Source organism: Bombus flavifrons, chromosome 13 (genome assembly GCF_040668555.2).
Source record: "Bombus flavifrons isolate JBK064 chromosome 13, iyBomFlav1_principal, whole genome shotgun sequence".
NCBI lineage: Eukaryota > Metazoa > Arthropoda > Insecta > Hymenoptera > Apidae > Bombus > Bombus flavifrons.
The window spans coordinates 9321590-9337566 of record NC_138454.1 but is presented as its reverse complement, the minus strand read 5'-3'; the positions used below and the strand labels follow the sequence as shown (position 1 = coordinate 9337566).

The following is a 15977-nucleotide window of genomic DNA, read 5'->3' as shown; positions in this document are numbered from 1 at the left end:
TATAATAATAATATTGTCATAATGATAATGAATAACTCAAACTGTATATAAATGTACATTTTTAGTATTTTCTAAATTTTATTGACTTACATTTGTAAAATATTTAATGTCATTTAAAAAAAACTAGATAATAAATTATACATGTATTGTAATCGGGTTAGTTTTAAAAATTATATACAGTGACGTAAAAGTAATATGAAAACATTTGATAATTAAAACACGCGGTACAAGATCTGCAAGCATGTAAATTGAACGCTTTACTACTTCTAGGTTGGTAGAAATGTTTCAATCGAACTCAAAGCAAGTTCCGTCTTCTTCTGATATTACGCAAGAAGCCAATCGTGCAGCCTTGCTATCATATTCAATTGAATTTTCAGTAACATTTCGTCGAAAAAATGTTACGATTTGTGGGAAGACAAGCAAATAATATCATAAGAAATTCCGTACTACCACGCGCTACAGTTGTAAGTCGAAATGTTCGTGCCTCCCACGATGGCCCAGAAGAAAGTGAGGAGGAATTTAATAAGCAATACGTGAGTTATCTAAGTCGTCCAAATCTCGATCACTGGGAAATTCGCCGAGTTTTTAACAAATTAGCGGGTCAGTAATTACGTAGTTATATCATGCTTTACAATCACAATTATTTTTTAACAATTTAAATGACAACCATTTCGAGTAATTTAAATCGAACAGTAACATTCTATTTTCAAAAAATTTGTTTTCGAATGTTCTTCCTTATTTATTTAAATAGTCAGATTGAAATAACTATTATTGTAGCGATATTATAATAATTGTTCTAACAGTCATTGTCTTTTCAGGTTTAGATCTTGTACCAGATCCAGTTATTATTTGTGCTGCATTAAGGGCTTGCAGGAAACTGAACGATTTTGCTCTTGCTATCAGGATTTTGGAGATGGTAAAGGATAAATGTGGAAGCAAACTTAAAGAAATTTATCCTTACATTTTACAAGAAATCAAACCTACATTAGATGAATTAGGTATCAACACCCCAGAAGAGCTTGGTTATGATAAGCCTGAATTAGCGCTTCAATCCATTGATGATATACATTAATTATTGATTTTAAATTAATAAACATAGTATATACGCTTAGAGGTGCTTTCTATTAGACTTGTCATAAATAAACAAAAAATCAATTTTTAAATCAGGATAAAAGAATACCAATTGTCATGTCTCTTATTAAATATTGATTTTGACAAATATTTATCATATGTCGTATCTGTTTCATACATGAAGCATATTGTTCATGAATTGGAAAAATATATGAAACATGTATTATTTATATATTGCTTTTCAAGACTTAATAGCCTTAATAGATCATGAAACAAAATGATATGTATATATTATATTTTAATTGCAACTTCTATTGGTTCCTTATGTTGCCTCAAAATTTTTAATATTTTTCAAGTTCCCTCTTTTTTACCTTTTTACATCAAAAGTAACCAAAGCAGAAAGGTGACACAACAATGACATATGTACAAATTACATTGTAAGATACACAGTGGTAAAGTCATGTACACATACATCTATAATTATCTAAAATGGTATTACATTCTTTTCTCAAATGACATTAAACTTAATTTATGTCCTGTGTGATTTCTTACAAACAAGAACAAAAAAATACAACATGGTCTTACATGGGAGTATCAATATATTACATCTTGTATGTAATGGCCATAGTTTTAAAAAACAATATAACAATTAATATCTAGTCATTGTGATCTGTTTTCTACTGATAATTATTAAATTTATCTACTTTCTCCTATAATGTTATAAAAACCTTCTTTCTTTTTGGTATCATTCATACTTAATGTCGAGGGCAGTTTGTTGTTTCAATGTTACGACTCTGCTCTTGACATACACTTTTTTAAAGAGAAGACTGTACTACATACCTACAGGAACTTCATGATCATCATTCATGATAGAGACACATGTACTAAAAGATATTAATTAAACAAGTATCACAAATTCATTATTAGTTATAATCTGAAAACAATATATATATATATGTGTGTGTATGTGTGTGTGCGCGCGCGCGCGCGTGTGTGCATATATATATATATATATATATATGTACACACACATACCTATATATATACGTATGATGCACACAAAGATATTAAAAAGTATAAAAATGTAAATAAAATCGTCAGAATAATGAAATTCATTTTCGGTAGTCAATCACATATGCTTGCAATACTTGATACCGCAACATTGAAACAAGATTGCACAGAAAAAATAATATTCTTCCTAACATTAAATATATTGTATAAAAGTGAGTTGGCATTTAAATGCATGAAAACATTTTGATTTTTTTTTCATTAATAATCAAAATAAATAGATTACCTGAAAATGAAAATAAAGAACAATAAGCGATTCCCCATTTCTACATTCTGCACAATATCAAAGTAATACAGAATGGAAATGGAAGAATTTAATTGTCATTTTTGTGAGAATTATGTATATAGTGTTCTTTATAACATCACCTAAAAATAATTTTCTAATATAACATAGTATTAATATGATAAAAGTAATTATGTTTTTTGGATGTGTACTTCAAATCCATATGTCTTATTTTTCAAAAAATTATGTCTTATAGCCTATTTGTACCCGTCAGAAATGCTTAATTTTTTTTTTCATTTATCTCTACTGTCGATTATTAATGTATATTAATATGTATCGTTATATATCTCTATCGCCGAAAAATGACTCATCTCCATATCTCAATTTATCATAAAAATAGGCTACATATTACATTTTGTTTTAATCCGATAGCCAAATTTGATTAACTCAAAAATTACATTTAGTTCGGAATCCTGATGCTACGAAATGTGAATTCGTTTTTCATTAAACTTCAAAAAGGTTTTTACATATGACAGATATTTCCATAAATATTTTTGAAACCATAAGCGACTTTTGAGACTTGATCTTGTCTGAAAAAATAATCTATCATTAACAAGTTCAACAAATAAATTCGAATTATATAGTTTACAGCATCAACTCGTTCAATCAAAGTCCTTTTTAGATCATTAGTTCGATGTAATTAAATTATATAATTTGTTAGTAATCATCTCTTTCGTAAAACAGTTTAACACAAATTTAAAATTCTTTGGTATATCGATCGTTCTTAAGGACCCGACACTAAGACTAGATGAAAATATTTGTATCCGTGTTAGCTTATTGGAAAATGTTAAATATCCAGACAACGGATACTGTCACTATAAATACATCGATGAAACTTTGCATGTTCAACGATTTTCATTCATCGAGCGTCGCAGTACTTTCTAAAAATTAGTACTATCTTCGAGAAATTGAATTACAAGTGAATACTTCTAAGTGTCTACAATGAATCTTGAATACAAATATGATTACATTCAAGTCCAATGAGTCATCGAACATTCAATCATTTTCACTCTCCAAACATATTCGCTATTCATTTACTGTTTCTCAACAAGAGAACACACTATATGATGATTCAGAAAAGACACAATCATCTTCCTTAATATTAATAACACATATCATTTCTAATACTCTCACTCTTCTTCTCATGAACACCACTAATGTGCACCGGTCGCATTTTGGTGTTAACATAAAAGCTTTGTATTAACTATGTAAAACGCTTTATTCTGGACTAGAGACGGTTTGTTGTTGTTGACTATCCTCATCTTTTACAACTTCGGCTTGCATAGCCTTCGTGAGGACATTAGCATCTTTCAATGATATTACTTGAAGAACTTGATGTTCACCTGCGGCATTTATCATTGTCATAGGATGCCCTTGAATAGTGACAGCTTCAATGCTAGCTTCCCCATTTCCAGGCTCAACCTTTGGGACTTGAACCATTGGTGTGACTACTTGCATCGTACCGTCACTTTGAATATTGGCAACCATAGTTTGATACATACTAGCAGATACTGGTACTGTTATCACTCCTGAGACGGAAACAGGATAGCCTGAAACAAAGAAGTAACTGTCCTGTGTTCTGCCCTTGACCAGGCATTTTTCTCTCTGTATAGCAAACTGGGAATTAAAAAGTCAAACTTAATAATTCGAAGAGCACGTATTCGTACATGTATTTTCGATATCGACAATTTTTTCGGATTTGTGCGTTCATGCTACCAGTTTACGATACAGTCAGATTTAACGGGCTATACGTTTTTTCTAAAACTTAAATGACAAGTTAAAAGTATATTGTTCTATACAAAGCTAATAAAAAAAGTTAGATTAACAGGGTGTGCTAAAGAAAAGTAGATATACTTACTCTATGTGTCAAATATTTAATGTAATTGAAAAGATGAATACTTTTGTTTTCACATTTAGCATTATCTTTTTTTCTGGCACACCCTTTTAATGTAATATCATTAATGTGCAAACATAATTCTCATCTACACTTCAGAAAAAATAAGGCATTAATAAAAAGCAACAGATGTTTAAGCCAATCTGTAAGATCAAGTATGGACAAGCATAAATTATACAAATACGAATTCTTTTATTAAAAATAATTTATTGATTCAAATAAATTAGAAAATAGCAATCGTGAGTAGCTTAAACAAAGGCTGCGAAATACAACAGCTATAAAATAATAAAAACATCAACAAAAAATACTCTATGTACAGCAGTTTTATTTCTCTTTGTTTTAATTAAAGTAAATTAAAGTAACCAATTTTCGATAATAATGGTAAAGTGATTGTAAAACAGGGACAGGTTCTTTATGTGATCACCAATACCTTCCTTTATTTTCTCGTTTAAATTTAAAATCTTAAGAATCCATGTGAACCGATCGATTCTACCTGTTTACTTCATAACGTACATACTTTAAAAATCTTTAAAAATCTATGTATCTAAAGCTTTCCATAGAAATGTACGAACTATACATGCAACATTCCAATATATAAATATATTGTAGGCTTCAATGAATTGCTTTTCAATATATAAAAAAACAGTATGTACATGCATATACGGTACGTTCGAATTTAATTCTGTCATTTGTATTATTTCATCATTATCGAGCTCCTGCTAAAAAGTTCTTGAATTTTATCTCATCTCAGAAAGAGAATAGTCTAAAAACGTTATAGACATATGTGTATATACAAAACGACACAATATTGAGAGCAATTTCCCTCTTTTCTCTCTAGTAAAGTTCCTTGGCTAATCACACGACATTTAAACGTAAATTAATTCATAAAAATCAATACATAAGTGCCCTGAACATTTTTTTGATGCTCTCTTACATGTATCATGGATTCTTAAAGAAGAAATTAAAATAAAGCTGTGCATAGCTCCGAATGAAATTGCATATGTACAGTATCAAAAAAGAATAACTAATCGATATTCTACTTTCGTTGTACAAAGTAGTAGAACACGTAGGTATTTTTCTTGAATGGAGCGTAGCAGACAGCATGCAAAACAACAAAGGATCCTGGGCCAGTAAAAATGAATTCACTGTTCAAGTAGCTCCTGGCCGGCGACGGTGCAGAGCCTATAGAAAACTGTTTTACCGTGTCCATCTTCTCCTGTGAGAATGATTTGACCATCTTGACCTAATGTTGCTTCTGTAACACTGTTTAAATCGACAGCGACACTAGTACCTTCCCCACTGCCTGCTACTTCAGCGAGTGCTTGCACTTCTCCTTGACTTGTATGGATCTATAGATAAGAAAATTAATTCCCATTTTAAAACTTTGCTCCTAAAGTCAAAAAGGAAAACATAAAAAGTGGTTTATGATAACTTACGGTAGCAACACCTTGAACCTGAGCTGTTGTACCATCTGGTAGTGTAATTATTGGGTTACTAGGATCAACTTGGATGATTGATACAGTGCCATCAGGGTTCGTTATTGTTTGTAAAACTGCTGTCGGATATTGAGCCGTCATCTAGAACACAAGAACAAAATATTAATTATGATGGCCGAACCACGTGTCTTTTTAAATATTTTAAAAAGCAAGATATGATTACAACTGAAAAAATGGTGAAAATTTTACAGAAGGTATAACCAAATAAAATGTGATTCCAAGTATGATGACAACGACTACAGAAATAAAGATAGATTAAACTCAAATAAGGGAAACCAAACACATGAACATAAACGCAAATTGCGTATAAAGGAATTTCAAATTCTAATTTTTTTAATGTAAAATCAGAATTTAAAGAAACACCATGATCTCACAATATACTATCGAACCTTGCATTAAATTTGATTAGACTGAAACTGTACTAAATAATTGGACTTTTTTCAATCACGTTGTTTCGATCAATTCTTTTTTTGTACTCTATCCACTCCCACCTGAGTGGCAGTGGCAAGAGCTGTAGGAGACGCGGCAATGATTTGTGCTGGCGAAGAGTTTCCCTTAGATGAATCCGTGCTGCTGAGGCGAACAACTCCCACCGTCTGCTGTTGTTGCTGCGATTGTCCACCTTGCCCTTGACCGGATGAATGTGACGGATGCGACGAGGAATGAGGAGTCGATTGTTGTATCAGTACATTTGATTTATCATCCTCTTCACTGAATGCAGGTAGAAGATCTTCTCTTCCATGAAATTTATAACAGTTTATTACAATTTGTCTTAACGCATGTGTCCAAGAAATCTAAAAAAAATACATTAGAACAAACATTAAGTAGTTTAGAAAATGTATATATCCGAAATGAAAAAAAGGTGTTCAAAGATTCTTTAAATATCTACAAACCTTCTGTTTCTCATCTTCAGACCTTGCATCCATACGCACATTTGCCCAAGGAAGTTCTTTTGGCCACCATGGTGGCCGTGTACTATCTCTTCCCCAACCAGGTTTACCTCTGCCTGTAGAATACTTTAACATTAAAGGGATGAATGCTCTGAGTTGAGCTTGTGTCATTTTTTCCACGGGTGTTGGTATGCCATCTATTATAAGAGGTGGTAATTCATATAAAGATGGATCGTCTTGTACTGGTGGCGGAGCTTGTTGTGCGAGCGCACTTTCAAGTTCTTCCATTATAACATTTCTTAAATTTTTTACTACATCCTCTAACGGTTTTGCTCCAAATACTTTATAACTACTGTTTGGCTTTCCTGGTGTAGCTACTAATACTACTGCTTGTTGTCCAACTCGCGTTGCAAACTCGTCTATAGTTTGCTGTAAAAAAATACATATTTAATAAATAATAAATAAATAAATAAATGATAATAAATATTTAAAGGCATACAGATAACAAGATAAAACATAGTAATGTGTATATACTTACTCTAAGTTTTCTTAGGAGTCTGTTTTGTTGTCTCTTTCTAATGCTGGGATTTGTTTCAAAGCTATGAGGTCGTTTCCTCTTTTTCGCTGAGACAATGGCCGCCGCGGCAGCTACGCCAACAGGGCCTAAATGTGCAAATTATTAACTATATGTTTTCTAATTTTACAATCCCACACCAAATAAAATGTCAGTAAAATATCAGTAATATTAAAAGATACTGAAGAAAAAATTTCAATTTGTGTGGTATTTCCAAAATATTTTTGCTAAAATATTTTTATCCTATTCACGTATATGTATATATGTGTATAGATATTTTACTGACATTTCAACATGTATCTTTAGTTCATTCAAAACAAGAGATGCAAAGCAGTAGTGATATGAAACGTGCTTGATATCCAAGGATATATTATACATATATTAAAATGAATTAAATTTATATATGTGTATAGAACTCAACATTATGTTTTATAACAGTGAAATGAAAGGTATTTGAAATCTAGATAAATAATATATTCTTGAATTTTTTTTCGATAAGGTAAAAATGAACATCTACAAAATATTACATATTTTTCTATAACATTTAGGGAGTAAACATAACATAATAAATTTATTGCACAAAGTGAACACAAATTTAAATGATAAATATTAAGCTAATTTCTAAGCTATGATATTTTAATAAACACACAGGAAAGATGATATATATGAATAATTCTAAATTTGCAAGTGAAAATTACTGCATAAAATGCAAAATTAACATGTATATAAAAAACAGTGTTTCCATGTATGTAGAATATTAAAAACATGAAGCAAATAATATTACAGCACACAAACAATGTAAAATGCATTCAATAATGGTATTTTTTGGTCAATATTTTCTTTGTAATTTGTATTATGAGTACTTATCTTGTTGAAAGAAAATTAGAATAATAAAAAAGTGAGATATAAAAAAGGCAAAAAAAGAAAAGAAACAATAAATTCATGCTGCACTGTCAATGATGTAAATGAAAAAAAACAATAAACTTATGTATTTTCTTTTAAATGACTTAATAAAAACATGAACAACTAAAACTATTAACCATATTAGGGCTCCATAGAGAATCTTCTTATAAATGTATTTTAGTTTAATATTTAATAGTTACCAGATTAGATGTATCATTGGCAGGCAGTATTTTACTTCTATCTTTCTGTTGATAATAAATCAAGGTAACTTCAATTCTATGAATCTTCATATTTTTTATATAATTATTATAATATTGCAAAAGATAATCATTTTTCTTTATCTATGTTCAAAGAATTGAATAATATTATACAAATCATACTTTAATACTTTATATATTATATAAAAAAATTAGCATAATATGCATTATTAACATTATCAATTATAAACTGAAATATGTCAATCACAATCCAAAATATTTAATTTACAAAGTCCTTTACTTATTTTTTCCTTGTGCCTATGTAATGAGACTTGTTCATTTAACATTATTGGTGCACCCTCTATGTTACTTTCCTTTTGTAAATGAAAATGATTAGAATATAAATAACTCAAAAGGTGAAAAAGCAAAAAAATGGAAATCACCATTAGCGTGTTTGATTTGCCAACCTGCAGCGGCGAGCTGGGCCGTCACATCATCATCCATAGCAGCTGTCAAAAGGTCACCCTCCTCATATGTTTCAGACCCACTACTTGGCTCGTCATCATCATCATCTGAGATTCTATCCATTGTGCCAGGCTCTGCACTAGGCAGAGACACCATCTTTTTGTCTTCGTCCGTCTTGTCTTCGGTTATATTGCAATGCCCCGTCGAAACAGATGCCAATCTTTGATGTTTTATTTTCTTTCTACATCACCTCCTAAATCGAAAGAAACAAGCTTATATGAGAAATAAAATATAAAATATGAAATATAAAATATAGAACAATAGACTGTCTCTTGTAAATGTATAAATTTTCCAAAACAAAGTTGTCTTCCATAATGTTTATAAATTCACCTTCTGTTAAGCTTACATAGTGATATTATTTAAATATAACTATAAAATAATATTCTTTTAGCTATATATAGATAATCATTTACATTATTTATAGGAAGGAACTTCAATGTTAAAAGAAATGTTGAAATTTACTATGTTCATATATATAATGAAACATAACAGTACGAATAAATCTAGATCCAACAATAAAAAAGATGATTGTATATCAAATAATATTTTAAGAGCAATTAAAATAATAATATCATTATCTATGTATCATTAATTAATGATATAAAGGTAGGAAAAACACATAAACAGATATTCTTACTACATACACATAAACTATAAAATATTACAAAGTATAATAATGACATTGAATACATAAGTATTTCCATGTGGAATACTGCATGATAAGGGTAGAGTAGATAAGAATCCAGGATGATGATACTACATACGGTCAGAATTTGAGAAACATAAACAATGAGTTTCAGGCGGAAGTGTTTCCCGCGCGTACGTTTAGGATCCCCACGCATGATGAAACGTGATGTTATAAGATATTCGCACTAAACGTGAGATAACATCGTGAAAAAGGAGCGCGCGGTAACAAATTAACGTAACGTAAATATGTGAACGTCGTCGTCGTCGCCGTGGTCTGTGCATAGACATAGAATATCGGTGATGCGCGGATGAAGCGTAGCGAACCGGTGTTACACTCGGGGTGACAGCGAGCAACAGATACATATTTGTTGATGAATTTGACAGGCGACGCGACAGACGACAGACGGCGGACAGGCAGTTAAGAAGAGTGGTAAGAGCGTGGCTTGGCAAAGCGTGACGAGGTGTGAGAGAACAGAGAGAGAAGATGCGCCAAGCCGCGCACACGGCGCGTTTATTTGGTGGATACTTGGGGGGGCAATGAAAATGCGCAGGGCACACGCAAAAGAGACCACCTCCGGGGCCGCAAAGCTCATGACCGCGGTACCGCGGAGCCATGGAGCAGGCCCAGTGAAAATCGCGAGTTGCGTACGCACCTTGTGTGTCCCGTGAGTGGTCACCCGATCAGGGAGGGCTCAGGGTTTCGCGTCTGCGGGGAGGCCGCCGTCGGCTACGCTCTCTCACCACGCCCTACGCTCGCGTCTCGCGGTCTCATCTCGCCACCCGTGTTAAACGCTCACCCGCACAGCACCACCACCGTGAGGCTAAAACGCGACCTTCTACCTCACCGGGCGTAACTCGCGTGTACGTCGCGCCACGCCACAACAACACACACAACAGCCGCCATAGACACCATGGCCAGTTTCGCCAGCAGCCGTATCGATCGGCTACGCGGCCCTCCATCTCCACCACAACAAACGCGGCAGCGAGGCGGCCATTTTGAGCGAGCCTGCGCGGTGCACTCCAAGCAGACGATGCGAAATTGCCCTTATTTCGCGAATAAGCAACATACGCGCATCGCCCGGTCCCTCAACGATCAATTACGTGCTAATAACGCACCGATACTTATTCGGCACTCACCGATTTCCCCTCAGAATCCGCAAAAAGGTACCAGCGACCACGGAAACACGAACACCATATACATGTATACGGATCTGGAATAACCTGATTGGCTGGTACCACTGGGGTACGCGTCATGGCGTCCATCCGATCTACCTTCTTATTGGATCCTGAAACACGTGACTCTTGTTCTCAGCGTCCCTGGAACGATGTTGCTGAGTTTCAGTCTAACCTAAAAACTTGCACCATCTGAAACGGCAAGAAACAATCGTTTGTTGTTTTGACGTTTTCTATTCGAAAGACTTTATCCTGGGTATGCATTTCCTCTTTCTATTTTATCGTCTTTATAGCGATACTCTTGTCTTACATTTTCGTAATGAAAAATTGTTGTAAATTGTTATCGAGATATAAAGTTCGAATCTTAAATACGAAGGTAATTTAGAGAGACAATATGTAATCTTACGAAATCAACAAGGAAAAATACAAATTACAAGAAAGAAAATATATTTTATTTTATTTTTTTTACAATCATTATAATAAATCTAACAATATAAAAGTATATTATTTAAAAATAATATTTAATAGTATAAAATGTTGTAAAGCAGCTTTACATATCACATCTGGGGTGGGGTAAATTACTAATTATACATGTTAGTTTAGTGGTATCAACCAATTGGATTTAAAAAAAAATATGTGTATATATATATATATATATATATACATATATATATATACTATTATTAAATTTACATAGTAATACTTTATAAAATTAATGATTCATAATTTTCTGAATACATATCTAATATTGTCTTAAGTATAAAGATTGTTAAACTAAATGCGAGGTTCGAAGTAAAAAATGTCTTAAACTCATGAAGGAATACAGTCTAAATAGAATTCAAGACATTTTGTAATTTTATGTTAAATAAGAAATCTTGTTGCATCCAATTGGCTACAGACCAATACCACCAGTGAAAAATATGTTTTTACTTTCAAGCCCATGGCTTGTTTTTATTGCACAGTTTTCCAAACCAACCAGGCTCACAAAGACACGTATTATCAGGTTGACACGTTCCATTTCTGCATGCTCTTGTGCAGGCTGAGCGTTGTGGAGATCTTCTACCAATTTCACAATGATCTCCTTTGAAGCCAGTAGGACATCTGCACACATTGTTCCCTTTGCATTTTCCTCCATTTAAACAAGGAATTACGCACTTTGCTAAAAAAGTGAAAACATATTTATTATGAAGCCAATACTATAATTTTAACCATTAGTAGCTACATTTCTATTATAATTTTACTTACAAAATTCACAACGTAATCCAAAATATCCTTTTGGACATTCGCAAGTATCTTTTTGTATACATTTCCCACCATTTAAACATTTTTCTGCACATATACCTAAAATTAATTGTGCTTTAATTAAAAGAAAAAGATTTTTGTCACAAACGCTTTCTTAAAGTTTATAGAAAAAGATGCTGCATCTTAGACAGCTTGGAATTCGATTGGCTAGTACATCAGCAGCTTCAGGAGCAACTAGATCAGGGAAATTATTAGATTCAGTTATAAGGGTAGATCATGCTGGAGAATTAGGAGCCGATAGAATATATGCTGGACAAATGGCTGTTTTAGGTATAAATATACTGTAAATATATACCAGGATGTTATTGTTTCTTTGGATATAAATTTAACACTGGTATATAAGGCAGGTAGAACATCTGTTGGTCCAACTATTCAGCATATGTGGGATCAAGAAAAGAAACATCGTGCAAAGTTTGAAGAGTTGATTAGAAAATATCGTGTAAGACCCACTGTTCTAACACCTGTTTGGAACATTGCTGGGTTTGTCCTTGGTGCTGGTACAGCACTCATGGGAGAAAAAGCAGCTATGGCTTGCACCGTAGCTGTTGAAACAGTGATCACAGAACATTATAACGATCAATTACGTGCATTGATGGAAAGTGATGAAAAAGTACATGAAGAAGTTTTAGAAGTAATAAAAAAATTTCGTGATGAAGAACAAGAACATCATGACACTGGTCTAAAACATGGTGCAGAACAAGCACCATTCTATCAAGCTTTAACAAATGTTATTAAATTTGGTTGTAAAACTGCTATATCAATATCCAAAGTTATATAAATTATATAATTTGTTAATATAGTACAAAAGTGTAACTTTAATAAAATATTTATAAATATTAGTTTGATTTTAAGTAAATAAAATATCTGTTTTATATATATATGTCTTATTTTGAAATCAAAGTACCTCCTTCACAATATGGTCCTTGAAAACCTGGTGGACACGAACAAACACCAGGTGCTGTACAATTGCCACCATTCATACAGTTTGGATAGCACAATGCCTTTTTACAATGAGGTGGGCCTAAATATCCATCTGGACAAGGTCCAGGATTAGGTTCTGCAATGAAAAATATTATATAAAGAAGAAAGATTCATTTGATATCAATAACAAGTACAGGATTTGAATATAATAAGTATAATCATAAAAGTATTTTTTAATAATATTGTATAAATTCATAAATAGTACAGGCAAATATCAAATTGGTTCATGCATAAATTTTATCTTGTCTTTCACCTTTAGACCATAAACAATTATCATTCATTGCAAAGGAACACAAGACACATTGAGCGATTATTTTCCGCTACACCCACATAAATTTAAGCAGATAAACGCAATTACACATTGACTTAAGTGAATACTTCGGCCACTTAAAATGGCTTTCATTAATAAAAATTTTAGGATACATTCGGGTCAGAGAGTCTCATGCGCTCATTGATTTGAAGAAACTATTTTATCGATTACAGATCTATGGGATAAGCGGATAAGAGGATCTACCTTCATACTAATCGGAAAGCGTTATACACAGTTAAAGCTTCCCGCAAAATATCTTTTATCGAGTCGTATACACAAAGATATATATTGTGCACCGATCGGACAGAAACACAATCGAAATCATCGTCAATTCATAACATGTCTCCTACTCCACATACATCATTATTACAAAAAATGTTTGCTTCTATCGTCGTCTTTCCTTATCTTTTTGCAAAGAGCAGTTTTCATGGTAATGAAACAGTTGAGATTTCGATAGTTTCTAATTGAAGTGTGTAACAAGTTGAGCAATGAATTATTGCTGATACAGAACTCTGTGCGTGCGGGCAGGCGTGTGTGTGCGTGTGTAGAAAGAGATGATCATGGGCGCGATTGACGCACTCACCGCGCACGGCGCATTCTTTTCTCAGGTTAAGGCGAAGGGGTGTTCCGTTTAAAGGTTTTCCCTTACGACTTTCAATCATCAAACCGATGCCTAATTGCGCAATGCCCGAATTATTACCGGAACATGGTAATAGGACGCTGAATTCTGCGAATTTAATGAACATTATGCATTTATTTATATACGTAGGCATCAAATTTAATAATTTTTTGTTAATCGATTAAATTTGTTGACTCAAAATATTTCGATAATTAAAAAAACATAAATTACCCTTGGGTCTCTTGGGCACTCTTCCTTGCGTTTTGATCGTGATATATGGTGTTTTCAGGATCGTCTCGTCGAACGATTTTAATCGATAAAAATTATAGTAATATTTCTTTACACCAGACTTCCATGTAAAATTCACGTACGTTACTTCGCTCGGAATAATCGGTAATTTGCTTTCGAATTCTGGATCCAATAGATAAGGCAAGACTCTACCCTCCGTAATCGCGAATATCTCCATTTCAACCCCTAAACGAAACAGAGAAGGAAAAGATCGATTGTAACTTGTTACATTGTCATACATATTCGTGTGGAGTGATGTTGGAATAAATTAAAAGAAATAGATTGTTACTCTAATACTATTTATAGAATAAATTAATACAGTAGTATATCTATACTTAAACATGAGAGAATCACATAAAAGATATGTATATATATATATATATATATATATATATATATATATATATATATATATATATATATATGAACAATAATGAATGAATTTTTATCTCATAATGAAATAACATAATATCATATAACATAAACAGATATATGAAGTATTTTATAACATAAACTAGATATAAGATAAAAAATAAATATTGTCCCCATATACTAAAATCATGAATAAGTGAATGCCACAACAGCATCCCAAAAAATGGCAATTTTATCAATATCAAATAAATTCTTTAGAATGACAATATGTATTTTTTTCTTTTAATACCAATATGATAAGAATATCAAGCAGAATAAAATACTGTAGGAATGAAATAACACAGTATATGCAAAAAGAAAAATGCGGCACTCAACACGGATGGATATTCGTGGCGCGGTAGTATCGATATCCGTAAACCAACTTACCGCTGAACATTTTGATCTGTTGCTGGTCGATCCATAGGGAGATGTCACCGGTTGGTTTGTGCCCATTGCCGGATCGATGGTGATTTCTCGCGGCCGCCGTGTCCAGGAGCAGAGCGATCGCCGCCGAGGCCAGGGCGGCTGCGGCCCACTGCATAATTAACGACGTGCCGCCAGGTGTTGCACGGTTTATGACTAGCCCCCTTGTGGCTATGTAAATCTTTCTCTTTCTGTATGATTCTTTGTAAGCGTAAGCTATTCGTTGGTGTATGTGACACTCGTGTGTCTTGGTGTGTGCAGCCCGACGGAACACGCCACGATTTGACGCGTGAAATTTGGGATTTCACGGCGAAACTCGAGACGAACGAGCACGTTCTCACGCACGCAATTTAATGAGCTGACACAACCCAGAGAGACACGTATGCGAAGCTTCAATGGGGATCAGATCTCGCGATCAAGGGAACGACCAACGACCGGTTGACCGACGACCAATTTCGCCGATGTCTCGCTGTAGCTTTCTGCCAGCTCTGTCGATAATGCAGCCGTACGATCACACGATGTTAAGTCAACAAGACGCGTATGCACACGTTCGTACAGGCCGCGTTGCTGCGGCAAACTGACTGACTGACTGACTGACTCAATGAGAAAAGGTCTACAGCAGCCCGTCTTCTTGCTGTGAGTCTGAGAGCAAGATCTCTATCTCTTAAGGGGTCCCGATACGTTTGGGGATAAGGGTGCGTGCACAACGATTTGCAGGATCGATATTTGATGCTTCTTTTGAAACTTGACCGATCATACTTTCTGACATAATCTCCATTGGATTTTCTTAACTTCCTCTTTGATATTTTTAATATTTTTTAATTTTTCTACATTGCTTGCCACCGTGATCTTCCATTGTTAACAAAATGTATTGAATTTGCT

General features: G+C 33.4%; 4 protein-coding genes across 10 annotated transcripts; 2 read left to right on the top strand and 2 right to left on the bottom strand.

Annotated features, from left to right (window-relative positions):
* The first annotated feature begins 395 nt into the window (after positions 1-395).
* On the top strand, positions 396-1111 carry COX5A (Cytochrome c oxidase subunit 5A). Its single transcript, XM_069126031.1, has 2 exons — positions 396-600; positions 819-1111. The coding sequence occupies exons 1-2, from the start codon at positions 396-398 to the stop codon at positions 1070-1072; spliced, it is 459 nt and encodes a 152-aa protein (XP_068982132.1). The 3' UTR covers positions 1073-1111.
* Positions 807-10853, bottom strand: ewg (DNA-binding protein Ewg). Of its 7 annotated transcripts, none has more exons than XM_069126000.1 (8): positions 10726-10853; positions 8820-9094; positions 7241-7365; positions 6706-7131; positions 6304-6606; positions 5753-5893; positions 5518-5665; positions 807-3972 (listed from the first exon to the last, which is right to left on the bottom strand). In XM_069126000.1, the coding sequence occupies exons 2-8, from the start codon at positions 8995-8997 to the stop codon at positions 3641-3643; spliced, it is 1653 nt and encodes a 550-aa protein (XP_068982101.1). In that variant the 5' UTR covers positions 8998-9094; positions 10726-10853; the 3' UTR covers positions 807-3640. The 7 variants fall into 7 exon arrangements, with proteins under 7 accessions (XP_068982101.1, XP_068982106.1, XP_068982103.1 ...); XM_069126005.1 differs by having other exon boundaries at positions 6406-6606; positions 10242-10848; XM_069126002.1 differs by lacking the exon at positions 10726-10853 and adding an exon at positions 10386-10522.
* Positions 10854-10893: 40 nt separating this feature from the next.
* On the top strand, positions 10894-12937 carry Coq7 (ubiquinone biosynthesis protein COQ7, mitochondrial). Its single transcript, XM_069126029.1, has 3 exons — positions 10894-11017; positions 12164-12333; positions 12411-12937. Exons 2-3 carry the CDS (start codon positions 12177-12179, stop codon positions 12839-12841), a joined length of 588 nt encoding a protein of 195 aa, XP_068982130.1. The 5' UTR covers positions 10894-11017; positions 12164-12176; the 3' UTR covers positions 12842-12937.
* On the bottom strand, positions 11448-15681 carry shf (WNT inhibitory factor 1). The gene is made up of 6 exons (XM_069126017.1): positions 15060-15681; positions 14205-14447; positions 13938-14081; positions 12968-13120; positions 12007-12102; positions 11448-11920 (listed from the first exon to the last, which is right to left on the bottom strand). Exons 1-6 carry the CDS (start codon positions 15211-15213, stop codon positions 11694-11696), a joined length of 1017 nt encoding a protein of 338 aa, XP_068982118.1. The 5' UTR covers positions 15214-15681; the 3' UTR covers positions 11448-11693.
* Between the last annotated feature and the right edge of the window lie 296 nt (positions 15682-15977).